The following is a 17,061-nucleotide window of genomic DNA, read 5'->3' on the forward strand; positions in this document are numbered from 1 at the left end:
TAGGTCTGCTGTCAAATTGCTGATTTTAGCATCTGATGAGTTGTCTATATGGAGATTGAGATCTCCTAAGATTGTGAAGTTGGCCGAGTCAGTAATCATAGCGTGTGTTACCTCAATGAGCTCTTCCGTGAATTTCGCGGAAGGCCCCGGCGGTCTGTAGATAAACAGGCCTGAAAGAGTGCAATTAGGATTAGTGGCAATTCTGAAGCGCGCACATTCACAGTCCGCAATGCTTTCCTTTAGAAAGGAGCAGGTGAAGGAGGATCTGTGGATGGCGGCGATGCCCCCTCCTCTTGAATTTCTGTTAATACAGGTCATGGCAAACCCATCCGGTATAGCAAGATTGGGAATACTGGTTAGATCATCTTTAAGCCAGGTTTTACTCAGAAACATTATGTCTGGGTTCTCATCCATTAATAGCATTCTTACCTCCGCATGGTGTTTGACCAGGGATCTAACATTCAGCTGCATGATGGTAAGTGACGTTTCCTTCCTTTTGTTCTCTTTCTGGCTGATATGGCGTGGTGCAGGTAAGACCAGATTACAGCTTTTACAGTGGAGGGCGGTACGACCAATGCAGCCCTCTAGCTTATCGCATCTCAGGCCAGGGTTGAGTGCCCACAGTGTATCACTGTCGTATACGTGTGACTTTTGGGCAGGGGTCTGGCGAGAGGCGAGGACTTGGCGAGGACGGGCGAAGACGGGCTTGCCTTTGGCGCGCCTTCGGCGCGCAAACGGCGCGCCCGCTGCGCCCGTCCGCTGCGCGTCCGGTGAATGCACATCTTTAAAGGCGGGAGAGGGGGAGGGTGGGCGTGGCCTGCAGGTAGGCGTGGCCTCTGTTCCTCGCCGGTAATGGCGGCAGAACTGTCTGTTTGGGCGGAATCGGTGCAGCGAAGGGGTCGCTGTTTAAGCGTACTTTTGGCCCAAAAGGAGGTGCCTGAAGGGTGAGTGCGCAGATAAAATACAAATAGTTATTGGTGACACAGAATACAATTTTAAAAATAATTCGTCCTCTCCCGGCTTCCGCCTCAGGAGATTGTGGAGTTCGGTGACGCTCCGCACTCCCTTCCAGACACTCTGTGCTCCATGACGCTCCGCACTTCCTACCAGACACTCTGTGCTCCATGACGCTCCGCACTCCCTTCCAGACACTCTGTGCTCCATGACGCCCCACACTCCCTTCCAGACACTCTGTGCTCCATGACGCTCCGCACTCCCTTCCAGACATGCTGTGCTCTATGACACTCCTGCTTCATGACACTCTGTGCTCCATGACACTCCGCACTCCCTTCCAGACACTCTGTGCTCCATGACGCTCCGCACTCCCTTCCAGACACTCTGTGCTCCATGACGCTCCACACTCCCTTCCAGACACTCTGTGCTCCATGACGCTCCACACTCCCTTCCAGACACTCTGTGCTCCATGACGCTCCACACTCCCTTCCAGACACTCTGTGCTCCATGACGCTCCACACTCCCTTCCAGACACTCTGTGCTCCATGACGCTCCGCACTCCCTTCCAGACACGCTGTGCTCCATGACACTCCTGCTTCATGACACTCTGTGCTCCATGACGCTCCGCACTCCCTTCCAGACACTCTGTGCTCCATGACGCTCCGCACTCCCTTCCAGACACTCTGTGCTCCATGATGCTCCGCACTCCCTTCCAGACACTCTGTGCTCCATGACGCTCCGCACTCCCTTCCAGACACGCTGTGCTCCATGACACTCTGTGCTCCATGACACTCTGTGCTCCATGACACTCTGTGCTCCATGACACTCTGTGCTCCATGACACTCCGTGCTCCCTCCCTGACACTCTGTGCTCCATGACACTCCGTGCTCCCTCCCCGACACTCTGTGCTCCATGACACTCCGCACTCCCTTCCAGACACTCTGTGCTCCATGACGCTCCGCACTCCCTTCCAGACACGCTGTGCTCCATGACACTCTGTGCTCCATGACACTCTGTGCTCCATGACACTCTGTGCTCCATGACACTCTGTGCTCCATGACACTCTGTGCTCCATGACACTCCGTGCTCCCTCCCTGACACTCTGTGCTCCATGACACTCCGTGCTCCCTCCCCGACACTCTGTGCTCCATGACACTCCGCACTCCCTTCCAGACACTCTGTGCTCCATGACGCTCCGCACTCCCTTCCAGACACGCTGTGCTCCATAACACTCGGTGCTCCATGACACTCGGTGCTCCATGACACTCTGTGCTCCATGACACTCCGTGCTCCCTCCCTGACACTCTGTGCTCCATGACACTCCGTGCTCCCTCCCCGACACTCTGTGCTCCATGACACTCTGTGTTCCTGGATGCTCCCTGACATTTAGTGCTCACTGAAGCTCTGTGCTCCCAGAAGCTCCATGCTCTCTGAAGCTCTTTGCTCCCTGAAGCTCCTTGCTCCCTGAAGCTCCGTGCTCCCGACACTCCAAGACACTCCTGCTCCCTGACGCTCCACGCTACCTGACGCTCCTTGCTCCCTCCATGACATACACGCTCTCTCCCTGACACTACGTGCTGCCCGACACTTGCTGATGTGGTGATTAGTGGCAAACACTGCATTTTACGGCTTACATATAATACTTGGATTAATCACATATGAGGGCTTAACAGCACCTCTTGTTCTTTGTACAAGATGTAGATGTGGAGTCTGGATCCCGCTCGACCAGAGTCCTCTGATCTTCACGTCTCTCAGGTGGCCACCCTATCCCAGGAGTGACGCATCTGTCACTACTGTTAGATCTGGTTGCAGAAGGCAGAGGGGTCTGCCTTTGGCCCAATCACAGGTTTGTCAGGTCACTAGCAGGATGCAGGAGGCCATGAGGCCCGACAGCATCAGAGTAATTCTCACCAAAATCCAGAACAGAGGCTAAAACATCTGTATCATAGCCTGAATATCCTGGACTCTCCACTTGGAAGGATAGGAGCATCTGAGAGGGAGTTAAGTGTGACTTTGGCACATTGATAGTGAACCCCAGCGAATGCAGGAGGTTCACCGTAGTCCGGAGGTAGGAGACGACAGCCTGGGGCAAGCTAAGCCTTCAACAGCTAGTCATCGAGATATGGGAAGACTGACATCCCTGAACTGTGCAGATGAGCTTCGATCAATGCCATCACCTTGGTGAACATCCGAGGGGTGCTGGTAAGTAGCGGGAATATCAACCACAGCCTATTTCTGGCACCGGAACCCACTCTATGGCTTCCTCCAAGAATATAATTAAATATTCCTCTGTCAGCCAGCCATAGGTTGGAGGCATGGAGGAAGCGGGGTCTCGAAGAGGGAGAGAGTAGCCCTTCGAATATCTGGAGGACCCACCTGTCCGAGGTGATGGTCTGCCAGCGATGGAGGTGATGGCTGATATTGCCAACAACTAGCTTCCCATGGTCTGGTAGGGTGAGGTTTGGAGGGTTTGGAGGCTGTAGCTGCGTGTGGGGGGGGGGGGGTTGACTGACCAGTCCTCTGGCCCATTTGGTCAGAATGAGCCATGCAGGAGTTGTTGAACTTGTGGGGCTCGGTGGCTGGGGTAGGACTAGTGCGGCCGAAAGGCCCTTCTGTAGGCACGAAAGAAGCAAAAGGCAGACTGGGGACGTGTGGCCACTGCGATGCCCAAGGACTTACCCCTAGCCTGTGAGTCCTTAAAGCACTTCCGCGCCATGCCTGCCTTGTCTCCGAAGAGATGGGTGCCATCAATGGGCATGTCCATGAGCAAAGCCTGGACATCCCCTGAAAAGCCAGATGTTCTCAGCCAGGTGTGGCATCCGACAGCCACCATCCATGAAATCACTCTGCCCAGCAAGTCGGTCATGTCTAGCCCACAGCAAATGGCAAACTTTGCTGCGGCTCTCCCATCTGACACTGCTTGGGAAAGGATGGCCTGAGCCTCCTCTGGGACCTGTGGCAGCACTTGCGCATCCATTTTCCACAGGTTGTGGGAGTAAAGGCCCAATAAGCATGCGGTGTTCACGGACTGTAATGCAAGGCTGTCAGAAGAAAAACATTTCTTGTCCCAGCTATCCAGCCTCTTGGATTCACTATCCGGGGGTGGGGGGGTGGGGGAGGGGCGGTGGCAAAGGGAAAGCACACTGGGATGCAATGGCCTGGACCACCAAGCTTTCTGGGGTAGGGTGGGTGGTGAGGAAATGTGGGTTGCCTGGAGCAGGGCGATGGAGGCGGGCAATTGTCCTATTCACAGGCACAGAGAGGCATGGAGTCGACCAAGGCGCAGGTTCCATAGAAAAAAGGCCTTGAATGCCGAAGCTCCTTAATCCCGTCGGCCGACGGACAGAGAGAAGTCGAAGTTGTGCTTTTTGTGCCTCTTACCAAAATGTCCCAACGATTTCGAGTGGGATGAAGAGGACTTGAAACTCCTGGAGCAGTGCCGGGACCTTCCTCTTGACCGGGACCTCTGCATCTGCCAGGCCACACGCAGCTTTAGGGACTGCTCCCTCAAAACCATGGCCTGGCAGTCAGAGCATGACTGAGTCGTGGTCACGCTACAGACAGCAGAGACAAACCAAATGGAGCAGTGACAAGGGCCGCATGGCTTAAACCTTGAAGTCTTTCTAGACGTGGTACCAATACACCAGAAAAGGGGGTTGACAAAAAGTAGAAAAAAGCCTGTCAAAAAGTGACAGAGGGTAGCTGTTGGACCTATGTCCTAGGGGTAGCTTGACCTAAGGTCAACAGGCTTACATCTCCATCAGGCCTCTCGTGCGTGCATCCTACTCAGCTCGCAATCTTGCGCAGCACCACCCAAAAAGGACACTACACCGTTTAAATGTAGAAGTTACTAAAAACTTTATCTCAATTTGTTTTCATTTAAAACATGTTTCAATTAGACCTTACAACCTGCACAATTTTCAGTACATTTTCTCATGAATGTTTCTCTTATCTGGCGGCAAAACCCATCTTTACATTACAGATAAACTTTTCATTCAATGTTTAAAAACTTAACCCACTGTCTCTTTTCAGACTGGCATTCCTAGGTATGTCTTGACCACCCAACATGAAACGTTATTTCCAACTTGGCACCCCTTTACCACCTTCCCTGGGGCCTATGCACAGCACCTGAACTTTAGGATGTCTCCCAGCAGCTTAATTACATATCATTTACTATTGCCTTCCTTTATAATCATGGTAACAGTCCTGGCAGTTAGAAACTAATAAACATTTCAAACATTTCATTTCATCACAATAATGCATAGGCTTTAATCTCCTCGAGGTCTGTGCGTGTTTAAGGATCTCGGCTTCCCAGAAAATAGAAATAACAGGGATATTTATAACGCACCCTAAGCTCAACTGTGGGCCTCGCAGAACTCTCTCTCCCCCTCCCCTCTCTACCAGGCCCTGCTTACGGTACAGTCTTGATTTCCTCCGTGCTCGGTGTCCCGTCGGTACTGGAGCTGCTGTCCCCTCACACCATGGGAGACAGACCCGTTCCTTAGCGCGGAATCCTTTCCCCAGGGACGGCGGGTATCCGGGAACTTCTCAGAGTTCCCGCCCCACAACTGCTGGAACAGTGCCTCACTCCGAACTTCCACAGAGTTCCCGCCCCACAACTGCTGGAACAGTGCCTCCCTCCGCTACGGCTTCCTGACAGCCAGCCGCGGTGAACTGAAGCGGGGGCCCTGGAGGTTTCTCGTACTCCTCTCCGAACACCAATGCACAGCGCAGTCTTCCTCACTCACGTCGGCGAAGGGGCGGCGTTTCGGCCCCTCTTCACGTGATCGAAGGACGGACCCGCCCCTCCCTTCCTCCGGCTTCCTGAAGTGACTCTCCTCACGCTGTCAGCGGCGTCGCCGACCCCCTGCTCTCCTCCTACTTCCGCCCACGGTGCACCACAAGTCCACCCAAAGGACCACCAGACACCCGACGATCCCGAGGTGGCGATGGGGTCCGCTTCAGGGAGGAACTCGTCGCAGGTATTTTACAGTGGGGGGGGGGGGGTCTGGCGCTGCACTTGCGCTACCGGGTAGGCTCCGGGACAGTTAGACAGAATGGCTTAGTCCTCTTGCTACGGCTGCGGTCCGCTCCTCAACAATTAAAGGTAAAGGAGTTACCGCCAAGGCCAGTCTACTTGTCAACGAGGGGCGACCAGGGAGGTACTCAGAATAAGTTGGTCCTGGGCCACAAGGCTAGTCCCCCTTCATGGGCTCCCGCCCTTGATGAAAATTCCAGAACTACGATACTCCTCCAGTTCACTGCCTACTCCCAGGGACCGGTCGCAAGGTCAGGGGTGATGTCACTAGGTTCAGGACTCTGTGCAGATCCGTGGACCTGTCTGTTCCCCTCTAAGTACAACCACCTCCTCACACAGGCGCCTTACTCCTAAACCTTCCGCAGTTCTGACCTCTCCTAAAATGGCCGCCCTGCTGTCACCTCTATTTATCACCTTGGACCTGACTTGCTAGAGAGGTCCAGAAGGTTCTAGAACCTCCCATAGCAGTCATGGTCCAGGTGCTGAGGTGACAGTTGGAACCACCATTTTGCGAATCTCACCTTCCTCGCTTATTTACCTCAGTGGAGCACCTTGCGCCTCTCCCTCAGGTAGTGAGGGTGAGGCGCCCAGAACCTCTACATCAGTACCCAAAAAAAGTTTGGTAGACAGAAAAAATTGAGAAGGGGTCAGGGGACAAAAATAATAAATAAGGAGGGAACTGCCAAAGGGCTGACAGGTCTAACAGTAGCAGATACGCGCTTGACTGGCATGGAAAGGAAAGAGCGGATGCAGGTGCGCCGAGGTGGCACCTATTTAGGGAAACGCAGATGTCACTTTCGGTGCGGAAGATGTCAATCGAATTGGTTTTGCTTTGTTCGCCCTAAGTTGGCAGGGAATGCCCAGACGTGGGTCCCTTGCTCACTTTGCCACTGGATTCAAGCTAGCCTGGCTGATGACGGCTGATTAGCCAGAAACCGGTCCCAGGATGCTTGTTTCTGGTCCAGGGAAGGCATGGCTTGGCTGCTTGGGCTGGACTGTTCCCATGAGGCACAGGGTCAGACTGATTTACATATGGCCATGTCTGAACTGGGGTGGCGGAGTGAGCTAAAGAATGATGATGGATTAAACCCAGATCAGTTGACTGGGGGGGGGGAGTGCTTGCAATGTTCAACACTCCGTCCATCATCCCCTTTGGTTTTGCTTTGACCGACACCACCTGCGGGCGTGCAGGGGTATTGCCCGAAGAAAAATCTTCAAGATCCAGTCTGACGCCTGGGAAATTTAAAGGTAACGAATTTGCAGCTGGATGTCTATCAGATAGAAAAACTCAGGGGAACTCGGTTAGTTCAAGGAGTGGCTGCCTTTTACCCCACGCACTGCCCCTGCTTTGCAAGACCACCCTTGAAGGCGATCTACTGGCTCCCACTGAAGCAGAGGATCACATTTAAACCTCTTTGCAGCCTCCACAAGGCTGCTGTACCAAGGCCTTGGCTACTAGCAAACATCAGCTCATCAGTGAACCCTCAGTCAGAGAACTTGGGTCAGATTCATTGTCAAGCCTTCCAAAAAAATACTTGAAGACATATCACTGGCGATTGGTGGCCTAGACTCTGAAATGCTCTCTATCCAACCTCGAGAGCAGAACCTAACCTTATCAGCTTCAAGAAACGCATCAAAACAGAACAATTAAAACTGGCTTTTTGAGGAGGGCCTATGACTACAGGGTCTATTTTATGTCCTTGCAGGGACCAAAATATGAAAAGGGCCCTTTAAACAAAAAAAGATTTCCAAATGAATAATACAACACGAGCCTCAAACACACACACCTTACAAGACTCTGAAGTCAACAATTTACCTGCATGATGGCGATATCCTTCTCGAGCGTCCGGCATTCCTCTTCCAAGATGGATCTGGGGAGAGAAGGAGAGCTTGTAACAGGGCTGGCACTTGGCCCCCTCATCTTTACACCAATATACAGAAAGTAAAAGACAAGCATAATGTGTTGTGTCTAACAGTCGTAGCCAATGGAGGGAAGCAAACTTTTCAACAGGGCTCTCCTGGAAAAATGGAGGAGGAAGGAGAGAGGTTTGTTTAAATGATGAAATAATCCATGTCCTGCCAAGGAGGCACTAGCCAACTGAGACACAATCTCTTTCCAGCGACACTGTACAAACAATAGCCTCAAAACCTGAGAAACCATCAACATTGAACAAATAAGACCTCAAAACCTGAGGAAACGTTACCTTTATGGTGATTCCATTAGTAGCAGTCATTGTTTCACCCTCCTTCACGGCCATCGAGAGAGAGAGAGAATATATATATATATATATATATATATATATATATATATATATTTGACCCAGTAGGTAGTTATAGTTAGGACCTATTTTCCATAGGTAATCCGCAACATTCCATTCCCAATAACTTTGGCGCCGGTTAACGAATCTTCGCGAAATTTTAAAAACTCGTGGGGCGCTCTGGTCCGCTCCTATCCTGAAAGTTTCACGGTGATTCGTCAAGCGGGGGCCGAGAAAAAAGGGGGGTCCCAAAACTTGCTTTCCCCATGCAATATCCCATAGGAAACTTTAGCCGCAGCTACAGCCTGAACTGCTGAACGGAATTACACCAAATTTGGCAAAGAGGTAGCCCTTGGTTCAGAGTCGTGCCTTTTTGTTAAATGGTGTGAATCCGTTCTGTAGTTGCCGAGAAATTCAAAAGTAAAAACATTTATATATATATCCAGAGCCGCGGATCCTCCCGAGCATGAGCTTTATGCTAATTGGCTGGCAACACTTCAAACTAGGAAGTATTGGCAGTGAAACAAACACGCAAAACACAAAAAGGGGGCAGGGTAGAAACACCCTGACCCCCTAGGCCTGCTCAGGGGGGTCCCACAAGGACCCCCAAGGCCAAATACTTTTTTTAAAAATTTTTAAATCGCGGGATGTGTGTAGGATCCGCACATCCCGCCTCGAAAAAAAAAAATGAAGCGTGGGCTCCCAATATATTATAGTTATGGGGGGCCCAGAGCAGCCCCCCAGCCCCGGGGACCACCACCCCTGGGGCTTTAAAAAACATGGGTGGGGGGCTCAAAGGCCCCACCACCCCCCAGGGCTTTATGCTAATATATGCGGGGGGGCTCATGGCCCCCCCACAGCCCTGGGGACCGCCACCCCCAGGGCTTGTGTTTAAAAAAAAATAATAAAACCTGTGTGGCGGGGCTCAAGCCCCCCCACACGCCCCAGGGACCGCCACCTCCCCGGGGCTCTAAATATTCAAATTGGGAGGTCCTTGACAGACCCCCCAGCCCCGGGGACCACCACCCCCCCGGGGCTTTGTAAATGGTTAGAGGGGGCCGCGCGGCCCCCCTCCTGGAGCCTTGTCGTGGCCCTGGGGACCGCCACCCCCCAGGGCCGGCTCCTGCAGTGTCCCGGGGTGCCCACCCCCGGGACACTGTAGTTTGCTAGTTTGCCTTAGCAAACTTGGTTTGGATTTTGAAAGAGAGAGCAGGAAACCTGCTCTCTCTTTCAAAATTCAAACCAAATTGCTTTTCCACACGGGGAGCTGCATCTTAGCAGCTCCCCATGTGGAAAAGCAATGCCGGCTCCCACAGGAGGCGGGGAGTCGGGGGGACCGTGGGGGGATTGGGGACCCCCCCACAGCCCCCCAACGGAGAGGGCCAGCCCCGGGGGATGGGGTCCCCAGGGCTATTAGTGGCCCGGGCGCGTTTGGACAGTGGTGGAGGGAGAGGGCGGGGCCTGAGGTGACATGTGTGCAAACACACCCTGTGGCGCGTTTTAAGTTGAGGAATTAATACCTCTTCAATCCTGAGGGTCCCTGGGGGCCAACTAGCCCACCAGGTACCTTCAGTAAGCACCACGGAGCTGCGTTGCAGAGTATTGTAAAAAGGGGCGTGGACTCTGAACACCTCTCTGCAACGCAGCTCTCTGGCGCATACTGGAGGTACCTGGTGGGCTAGTTGGCCCCCAGGGACCCTCAGGATTGAGGAGGAATTAATTCTCCAACTTAAAACGGGCCACAGGGCGTGTTTGCAGACATGTCACCTCAGACAATGCCCCCTTCCTTCACCATTGTGCAAACGCGCCTCGTGGCGAGTTGTAAGTTGGGTAATTAATTATCTTTCGATACTGAGGGTCCCTGAGGGCCAACTAGCCCACCAGGTACCTCCAGTATGCGCCACGGAGCTGCGTTGCAGACAGGTGTTTAGAGACCACTCCCCTTTCTATACCTCTCTGCAACGCAGCTCTGTGGCACTTACTGGAGGTACCTAGTGGGCTAGTTTGACCCTAGGGACCCTTAGGATTCAAGGGGACTTAATTTCCCAACTTAGAACGGACACAGGGCGCGTTTACACAGTGGTGAAGGGAGGGGATGGGCCTGAGGTGACGTGTGCAAACACGCCCTGTGGCGGGTTTTAAGATGGGGAAATAATTCCCCTTCAATCCTGAGGGAACCTGGGGGCCAACTAGTCCACCAGGTCCTTCCAGTAAGTGCCACTGCGCTGCGGTGCACAGAGGTGGTCCAGGCCGTACCCTTTTTTACACCTCTCTGCAATGCAGCTCTGTGGCGGTTACTGGAGGTACCTAGTGGGCTACTTGGACCCTAGGGACCCTCAGGATTCAAGGGGACTTTATCCCCCACAGGGCGTGTTTGCACACGTCAGCTCAACCCCCCACCTCCCTTCACCAGTGTGCAAACGCGCCCTGTGGCGTGTTTTAAGAGGTAGTTTTAATCCCCCTGCCCCATTATGTACTAGGGGCTTACAGAGGAGGTCATTCTAATCACAGGGGTACCCCAACGCATAGTGTTCCCTAGTGTATGTAGGTGTTTTCACTGTATTCTAAGTGTCTTTTAGCATAGCACTGGCTCTAGGACTGGTTAGTCAGAGTCAGTTACCACTAGTACCCATCTGAAAAAATTGTAAAAACTGCACCAAAACCCAAACACTTATAAAATCACCCAGGCAATCTCCTTGCAGTACTCTAATCATTCAGTCAGTACCCAAGTACTCATGTAGTGAGCCAGGCCTTAGCACATGGACTGCTTCAAACGCCTATCTACTATGCATGCAGTCCTCTAACCACCTACACTTGTCTTTCACACCTTCAATTCCCCAGTCAGTATCCATACACTTCCAGCAAACACCTTGTCACTCCCCTTGCACTCCTCTAGTGACCCATTCAGCACCATGTAGTAATCCATTCACTGCGCCAAAACCCAAACATTTATAAATTCACCCAGGCACTCTCCTTGCAGTACTCTAATCATTCAGTCAGTACCCAAGTATTCATCCAGTGACCCTGACAAAAAACAAAATTTCAGTTTCAATATTTAAAAAAAAGTTTTTTATTTCTATTTATATTAAAAATATATAATGTAATTCAAAAAATAAAATATGTAAAAATAAACAGTTAAAAAACTGTTGAAAATCAGTATAAAAAAATACATGTAACTATTACATTTAAAAATTATCATTTAAAAAACCTTTGAAATTCACTATAAAAACCATAGGTTTCAGACAGGTTATAGTTAGGAATTAGCATTTGAAAAACCATAGAAATTCACTGAAAAAACCATAGGTTTCAGGGCTGTTACAGTTAGCTGGACATTTCACTCGTACAAAACCATTGATATTCCTCCGTTATAGTTAGTTGTACTCACTATAACTCGCGCGCCCGCAATCCACTGCTGATGTCACATATTACATCATTCATGACATGGTCAGTGACATCACTGATGACATCTCAAATGACATCACTGATGACATCATCCACGTGAAAATTAGATACACTTCATCATACACTAGTATAACCTTTCATCACTCACTGTAAAATACAGAGTACCATATTTGAATCCATTGACCCACCAATACAAGTTTCTAAAAACCCATTTAGTGATTCCTAGATCTACACACACATCTAATCACTTACCTATAGATTCACTCATACATGCTGTCAATGATCAATAGAACACTATCAAATATACACCTATATCGACATTACACACCAGCACACATCCTATTCACTTATGCAGTCATCCTACTCACTTATGCAAACAATGGATCATACTTACATTTAGTCAGCTACACACTTATACAAACACCACTTCATTTATTCATATATATAGTAGCTCATACTTAGTGTGTTATAAAATCACTATTACAAGTATACAGTTATCCATACAGTCACTCATACAATCTCTGAGTCTTATATATACGTATTTATATACAACTGTCACTTACACTGCCTTTTATTTTTCTACTTTGTTTGACATGTACCATTGAGAGATACATTTGCTCATCACCACACCCATAAAGATATTCACTCACCCAAACAACTGTTATAACATGTAGTCTTAACGTCATATACCTACTGAATCAACTATTCACACATCTTTGGGCAGTCACACACACCCACTGAACCACAAACACATTCACTCTCCCATACAAATACTCAGTTAACTAATCAATAACTAATATAGACTTTCACGTAGCTAGTAACCAACTGGTGCAGCAGTTTACACAACAACTGACAAAGTGATAGAGATATTCACACAGTTTAGTCACTGTGAGAAGTTGGCCTGGCATATGCTGGTCACTAGTTATAGTGGCCACCTTGCACCAGTCCAATTGGACTCTTATGGTAGTTAGGTTTAAGACAACCTTTAAAGAAAGCTATCCTAGTGGTAGCTGTGGAGAGCAGCCTTCAGGCTAAGTCTTGAAGTAGTGTTAAGCTTATTGTTTTATCATAGATAACCTCTTGAATAACCAAATGAAAGAGTAGTCCACACAGGTATATAGATATAAAATATATGTATTTATTCTAGACAGAATCCCACAAGTCTCTTTATGAGGCTGAGGTAAAGTTACAATTCAAACAAGCATTTATAGATACAATAAATAGCACTGGAATCACAGGGCCCCAGGGGGGACCAAACCATATATTAAAAAAGTGGTATAAGAACCACGACAATTCTACAGACAATGCCTAGGGCATTTAGGATCGCTGGCCCCTTTAGAATCCATCCCAGGTTATGAGGAAAGGGACCCACGGGAGACGCGTGCAGTGCAAATAGCTGCGATCGGGATCTCTATTATAGCCTATGGAGAATGTCGCGGTTTGATTTTTAAAGATTAAAGACACTTCTAGCAGGAGTTCAAAGTCAAGGGCTTAGAGTTAAGCCTTTGGGGAGCCCACCACCACGAGAGTACCGAGGTACCACTGTTACCTGCCCCAGGGAAGCCGGGTACATAGGTCGTTTTCGATGTCGGGTCGCGGGCTGATTTTCAATGGGAAAATGTACAAAACTGCTGCTAGCCAAAAGCGTCAATGATGTCGTGAAGAATGAAGTTGTAGATCTTGAAGAGAAGAACCTGAAAGCAGAGGGGACAGAGTCTGGGTCACGGCACAGTGACCAGGGAGCTCAAAGGAAAGAGCCCTTCAATGTTGGGTGCTTCAAGTGGAAAGAGGTGTAGCTTGGATCTGCAGCCACGGGCTCCGGGAGGCTTCAAGGAAGGCCAGCTTCTGGAGGGCGACTGTCCCACTTCGGATGAGGGTCGCTGCGGTGTTAGTGTCCGGATTGGATCCACTAAGCCTTGGCAACCGCAACCCACGCAAGATGAACAAATCAGCTACTGGTGCAGACCCATGAGGTCTGTGAGAGGTCTCCTTTAGAGAGACTGTAGAGCAGGCCTGGAGCAACCAGGGAAACTCTTAAATGTCGAGATTGTCCTCCGCTAGGGCCCACAAGTCAAGAGACAAGGGACCGCGGAAGGCAGCAAAATGGAGTGCGTAAAAGGGAGCCCACGGGCCACCGGAGGGGGCTAGGGCGCTGATCTTTGGCACAATTGGTGCTTGGTGGTTGGCTCAATAATGGGCCAAAGCACAACTTCCCCACTGGTCAGGGTCGTGTGCTATGCAAGAGGTGGCCGGTGTCCTGGGGTATTGGGAATCTCGGCATCCACGCGGTCCACGGTGCTCACACTTGCTATGCATACTCACTGGCCTCTGGGATGCTTAGGAAACCCACCTCAAGGTTGCTGGAAGTCGTCGAAGTCCTGTCAGGTCCCCACAATTCTTACCTCCTGCTTGTGGAGAGATCCTACGGGGACGACGTGGACAACCCCCTCCTCCTTCTGGAAGGACCAAATACACTAACCAGGTCAAAGAGGGAACCGGGGGAGGCTGCCAAAAAGTGGGTGAAAGCAATATGGTGGATGTCGTGGTGGGGCACCCTCCGTGATTTTCTGGTTCTTGTGTCGACACCACCTAATGGCGAGAGAGGATGCAGGTGTAACAATCGCGCCAGTTAAAGGGGGGGGCAGACACATGCACCAAGTACAGTGGGCAGATACAGGTAACATAAATCATGAATCCCTCAAGGGTTACCTGAAATAAAGTGCTCCTGTGCTGAGTTGAAGGATCAAAGCAAGTGCGACTTCGGGCAGTTGCATGAGCCGCTGAGGAAGGGATCAAGCGCTCCTGCGCTGGGTTTGTGAGGCAAAGTAAGCACGACTTCGTGCCGTTGCACGAGTCGCGAAAGAAAGGGTGAAGCGCTCCTGCGCTGAGTTTGCGGGGCAACAGTGAACGCGACTTCGTGCCGTCGCACGAGTCGCGGGAGAAAGGATTAAGCGCTCCAGCGCTGAGTTTGTGGGGCAACAGTGAACACAACTTCGTGCCGTCGCACAAGTCGCGGGAGAAAGGGTTAAGCGCTCCTGCGCTGAGTTTGCGGGGCAACAGTGAACGCGACTTCGTGCCGTCGCACAAGTCACGGGAGTAAGGGTTAAGCGCTCCTGCACTGAGTTTGCGGGGCAACAGTGAACGCGACTTTGTGCCGTCGCATGAGTCACGGGAGAAAGGGTTAAGCGCTCCTGCGCTGAAGGGGAAGACAAGGCAAGCGTGACTCCGTGCCTCCGCACGAGTCACCAAGGAAGAATTTGTGGGCGCCCTTGCGCGGTCCGGACGGAGTGTCCGGTTGCAGAGAGAGCCTTCGCGTATGCTCCTGCGTTCCTGCGAAGCTCAGGGGAAGTATCCGAAGCGCTGATGTGGGAGTCTTCTGCGTTGAAAAGCAGAATCGACCGGAAGTGCCGGCCGGCCGGTAGCGTCAGCTGCGTTGACCTTCAACAACTAGACTGCTACCCTGGCAGGTGGATTTAGGTGGGAGGAGTCTCGTTACCAGAGGAGACTGCCTCGCTCCCGTTCATCAGGAAGCGAGGAGGCGAGCGAGAACATGACAGTACCCACCCCTAAAATAGACCAATCCGCAGGTCACAGAGGGGTAACAGGACGGGGCTTCTGGGGTTGCCGGGTATGAAAGGCACGAACCAAGGTAGGCGCATTACGGACATGTGAAAGGGGCTGCCAGGAGCATTCTTCTGGGCCATACCCCTTCCAATCTACCAGGTAAAAGAGTTTCCCCCCTTGTTCTACGGGAATCAAGGATGGCCCGAACCTCGTATTCCATGTGGTCATCCACAGGAACAGGAGGAGGGGGCTCCGCTATCAAGCAGTCAGGATGGGCAGGACGTAAGAGAGAGACGTGAAAGACAGGGTGGATTTTCATGTGGGGAGGCAGTGATAGCCTCATGGACACCTGATTGATAACCCGAGCTATGGGATAGGGACATATGTATCGGGGCAACAGTTTCTTGGGCCCATGTGTGTTGAGGTTCTTGATGGACACCCACACCCTATCCCCTGCTACGTAGGTAGGTTTGGTTTGCCTGTGTTTTGTTTGTAGTATTCTTTGGCTTTGGCTAGCTCGAAACGGGTTTGCTGCCATACGGTGCGGAGGAAGGAATGATGCTCCTGTATGGTAGGTATTCCACAAGTCTGGGCCTCTTCCCAGGGAGTCGTTCTGGGATGGTGTCCTTGGAGACAATAGAACGGGGAAACCCCAGTGGCAGCATGTTTATTGTTATTGTAGGCGTACTCCACCATCCATAACACATTGGACCATTCTGTTTCAAAGGAAAGCAGCAAGCAACGGAGGTATTGTTCCATGGTACGATTCGTTCGCTCTGCCTGTCCATCGGTTTGGTGATGGTAGGATGATGACAAACGTACTTTCATGTGCAAAAGAGAGCAAACCTCTGTCCAGAACCTGGACACGAATTGAGTTCCTCTGTCTGTTATTAGCACTGAAGGGATTCCATGTAGTCGTGCCACATTCTGCATGAAGATGGCTGCCAATTCCGCATCTGAGGGTAGTCGTTGCAGAGGTACGAAATGTGCCATTTTCGTTAGGTGGTCCACGATAATAAGGATGGTAGTGTATCCCGTGGTGGTCTTAGGGAGTTCCACTATGAAGTCCATCGAGACGGTGTGCCACGGGCAAGGGGGAATAGGAATGGGACGCAACAGCCCTACCACGGGTTGTGAGGGTGTCTTTCCTTGAGTGCAGACAGGGCAACGAGCTATGTAGGCCTGTGTGTCAAGGTTTAGGGTAGGCCACCAGAATTGTCTTTGCAATAGGTCCTTGGTTTTCTGGTACCCCGGGTGACCAGATAGGGGGTGGTCGTGGCACATGACCAGTGCTTGTTGCTGGTGAGTAGGTAGTGGTAAGTAATACCGCCCCTCCTTGAACAGGAATCCGTCTTGTTCTGTAAGTCCTTGGATGTCTCCTGTCCAGTCCTTCGGATTCTTTTGTTTTAGACCGTGGTGCAGTTGTGTTAAGAAGGAGGAGGAGGACACTGCTCCCTGGAAGCATCGGATGGGAATAACGGGTACTGGTTCTGTGGAGGGTGCCTGGTCTTCGGTTTCCTCTAGCCTGGACAAGGCGTCGGCCTTGGCGTTCTCCCTTCCGGGCCGGTAGGTGATCTGGAAATCGTATTCGTTGAAGAAGAGAGTCCAGCGTAGTTGTCTCGCCGTCAAGGCTCTGGCTGAACGGAGGAACCGTAGATTTCTGTGATCGGTAAAGATTGTCACCGTGTGTTTAGCGTCCTTTAGCTAATGCCGCCATTCCTCAAACGCCGTTTTGATGGCCAAGAGCTCCCTATCTCCAATGGAGTAATTGCGTTCTGCTGGTTGTAGCTTCCTGGAGTAGTAGGCTACCGGGTGGAGCAGATCGGTTTTGCTGTCTCTTTGCGA

At 51.0% G+C, this 17,061-nt stretch overlaps 1 protein-coding gene across 7 annotated transcripts in view; it reads right to left on the reverse strand.

Annotated features, from left to right (window-relative positions):
- CCDC24 (coiled-coil domain containing 24) overlaps positions 1-17,061 on the reverse strand; it is a 219,511-nt gene that overhangs the window by 50,696 nt on the left and 151,754 nt on the right. For all 7 annotated transcript variants that reach the window (XM_085603114.1, XM_085603111.1, XM_085603113.1 and 4 more), the window contains one exon: positions 7,809-7,863. In XM_085603114.1, coding sequence (XP_085459240.1) covers positions 7,809-7,863 — 55 coding nt within the window. The remainder of the gene's footprint in view (positions 1-7,808; positions 7,864-17,061) is intronic.

The sequence above is a fragment of the Triturus cristatus genome, chromosome 4_2 (assembly GCF_964204655.1).
Source record: "Triturus cristatus chromosome 4_2, aTriCri1.1, whole genome shotgun sequence".
In the NCBI taxonomy this organism is placed as follows: Eukaryota; Metazoa; Chordata; class Amphibia; order Caudata; family Salamandridae; genus Triturus; species Triturus cristatus.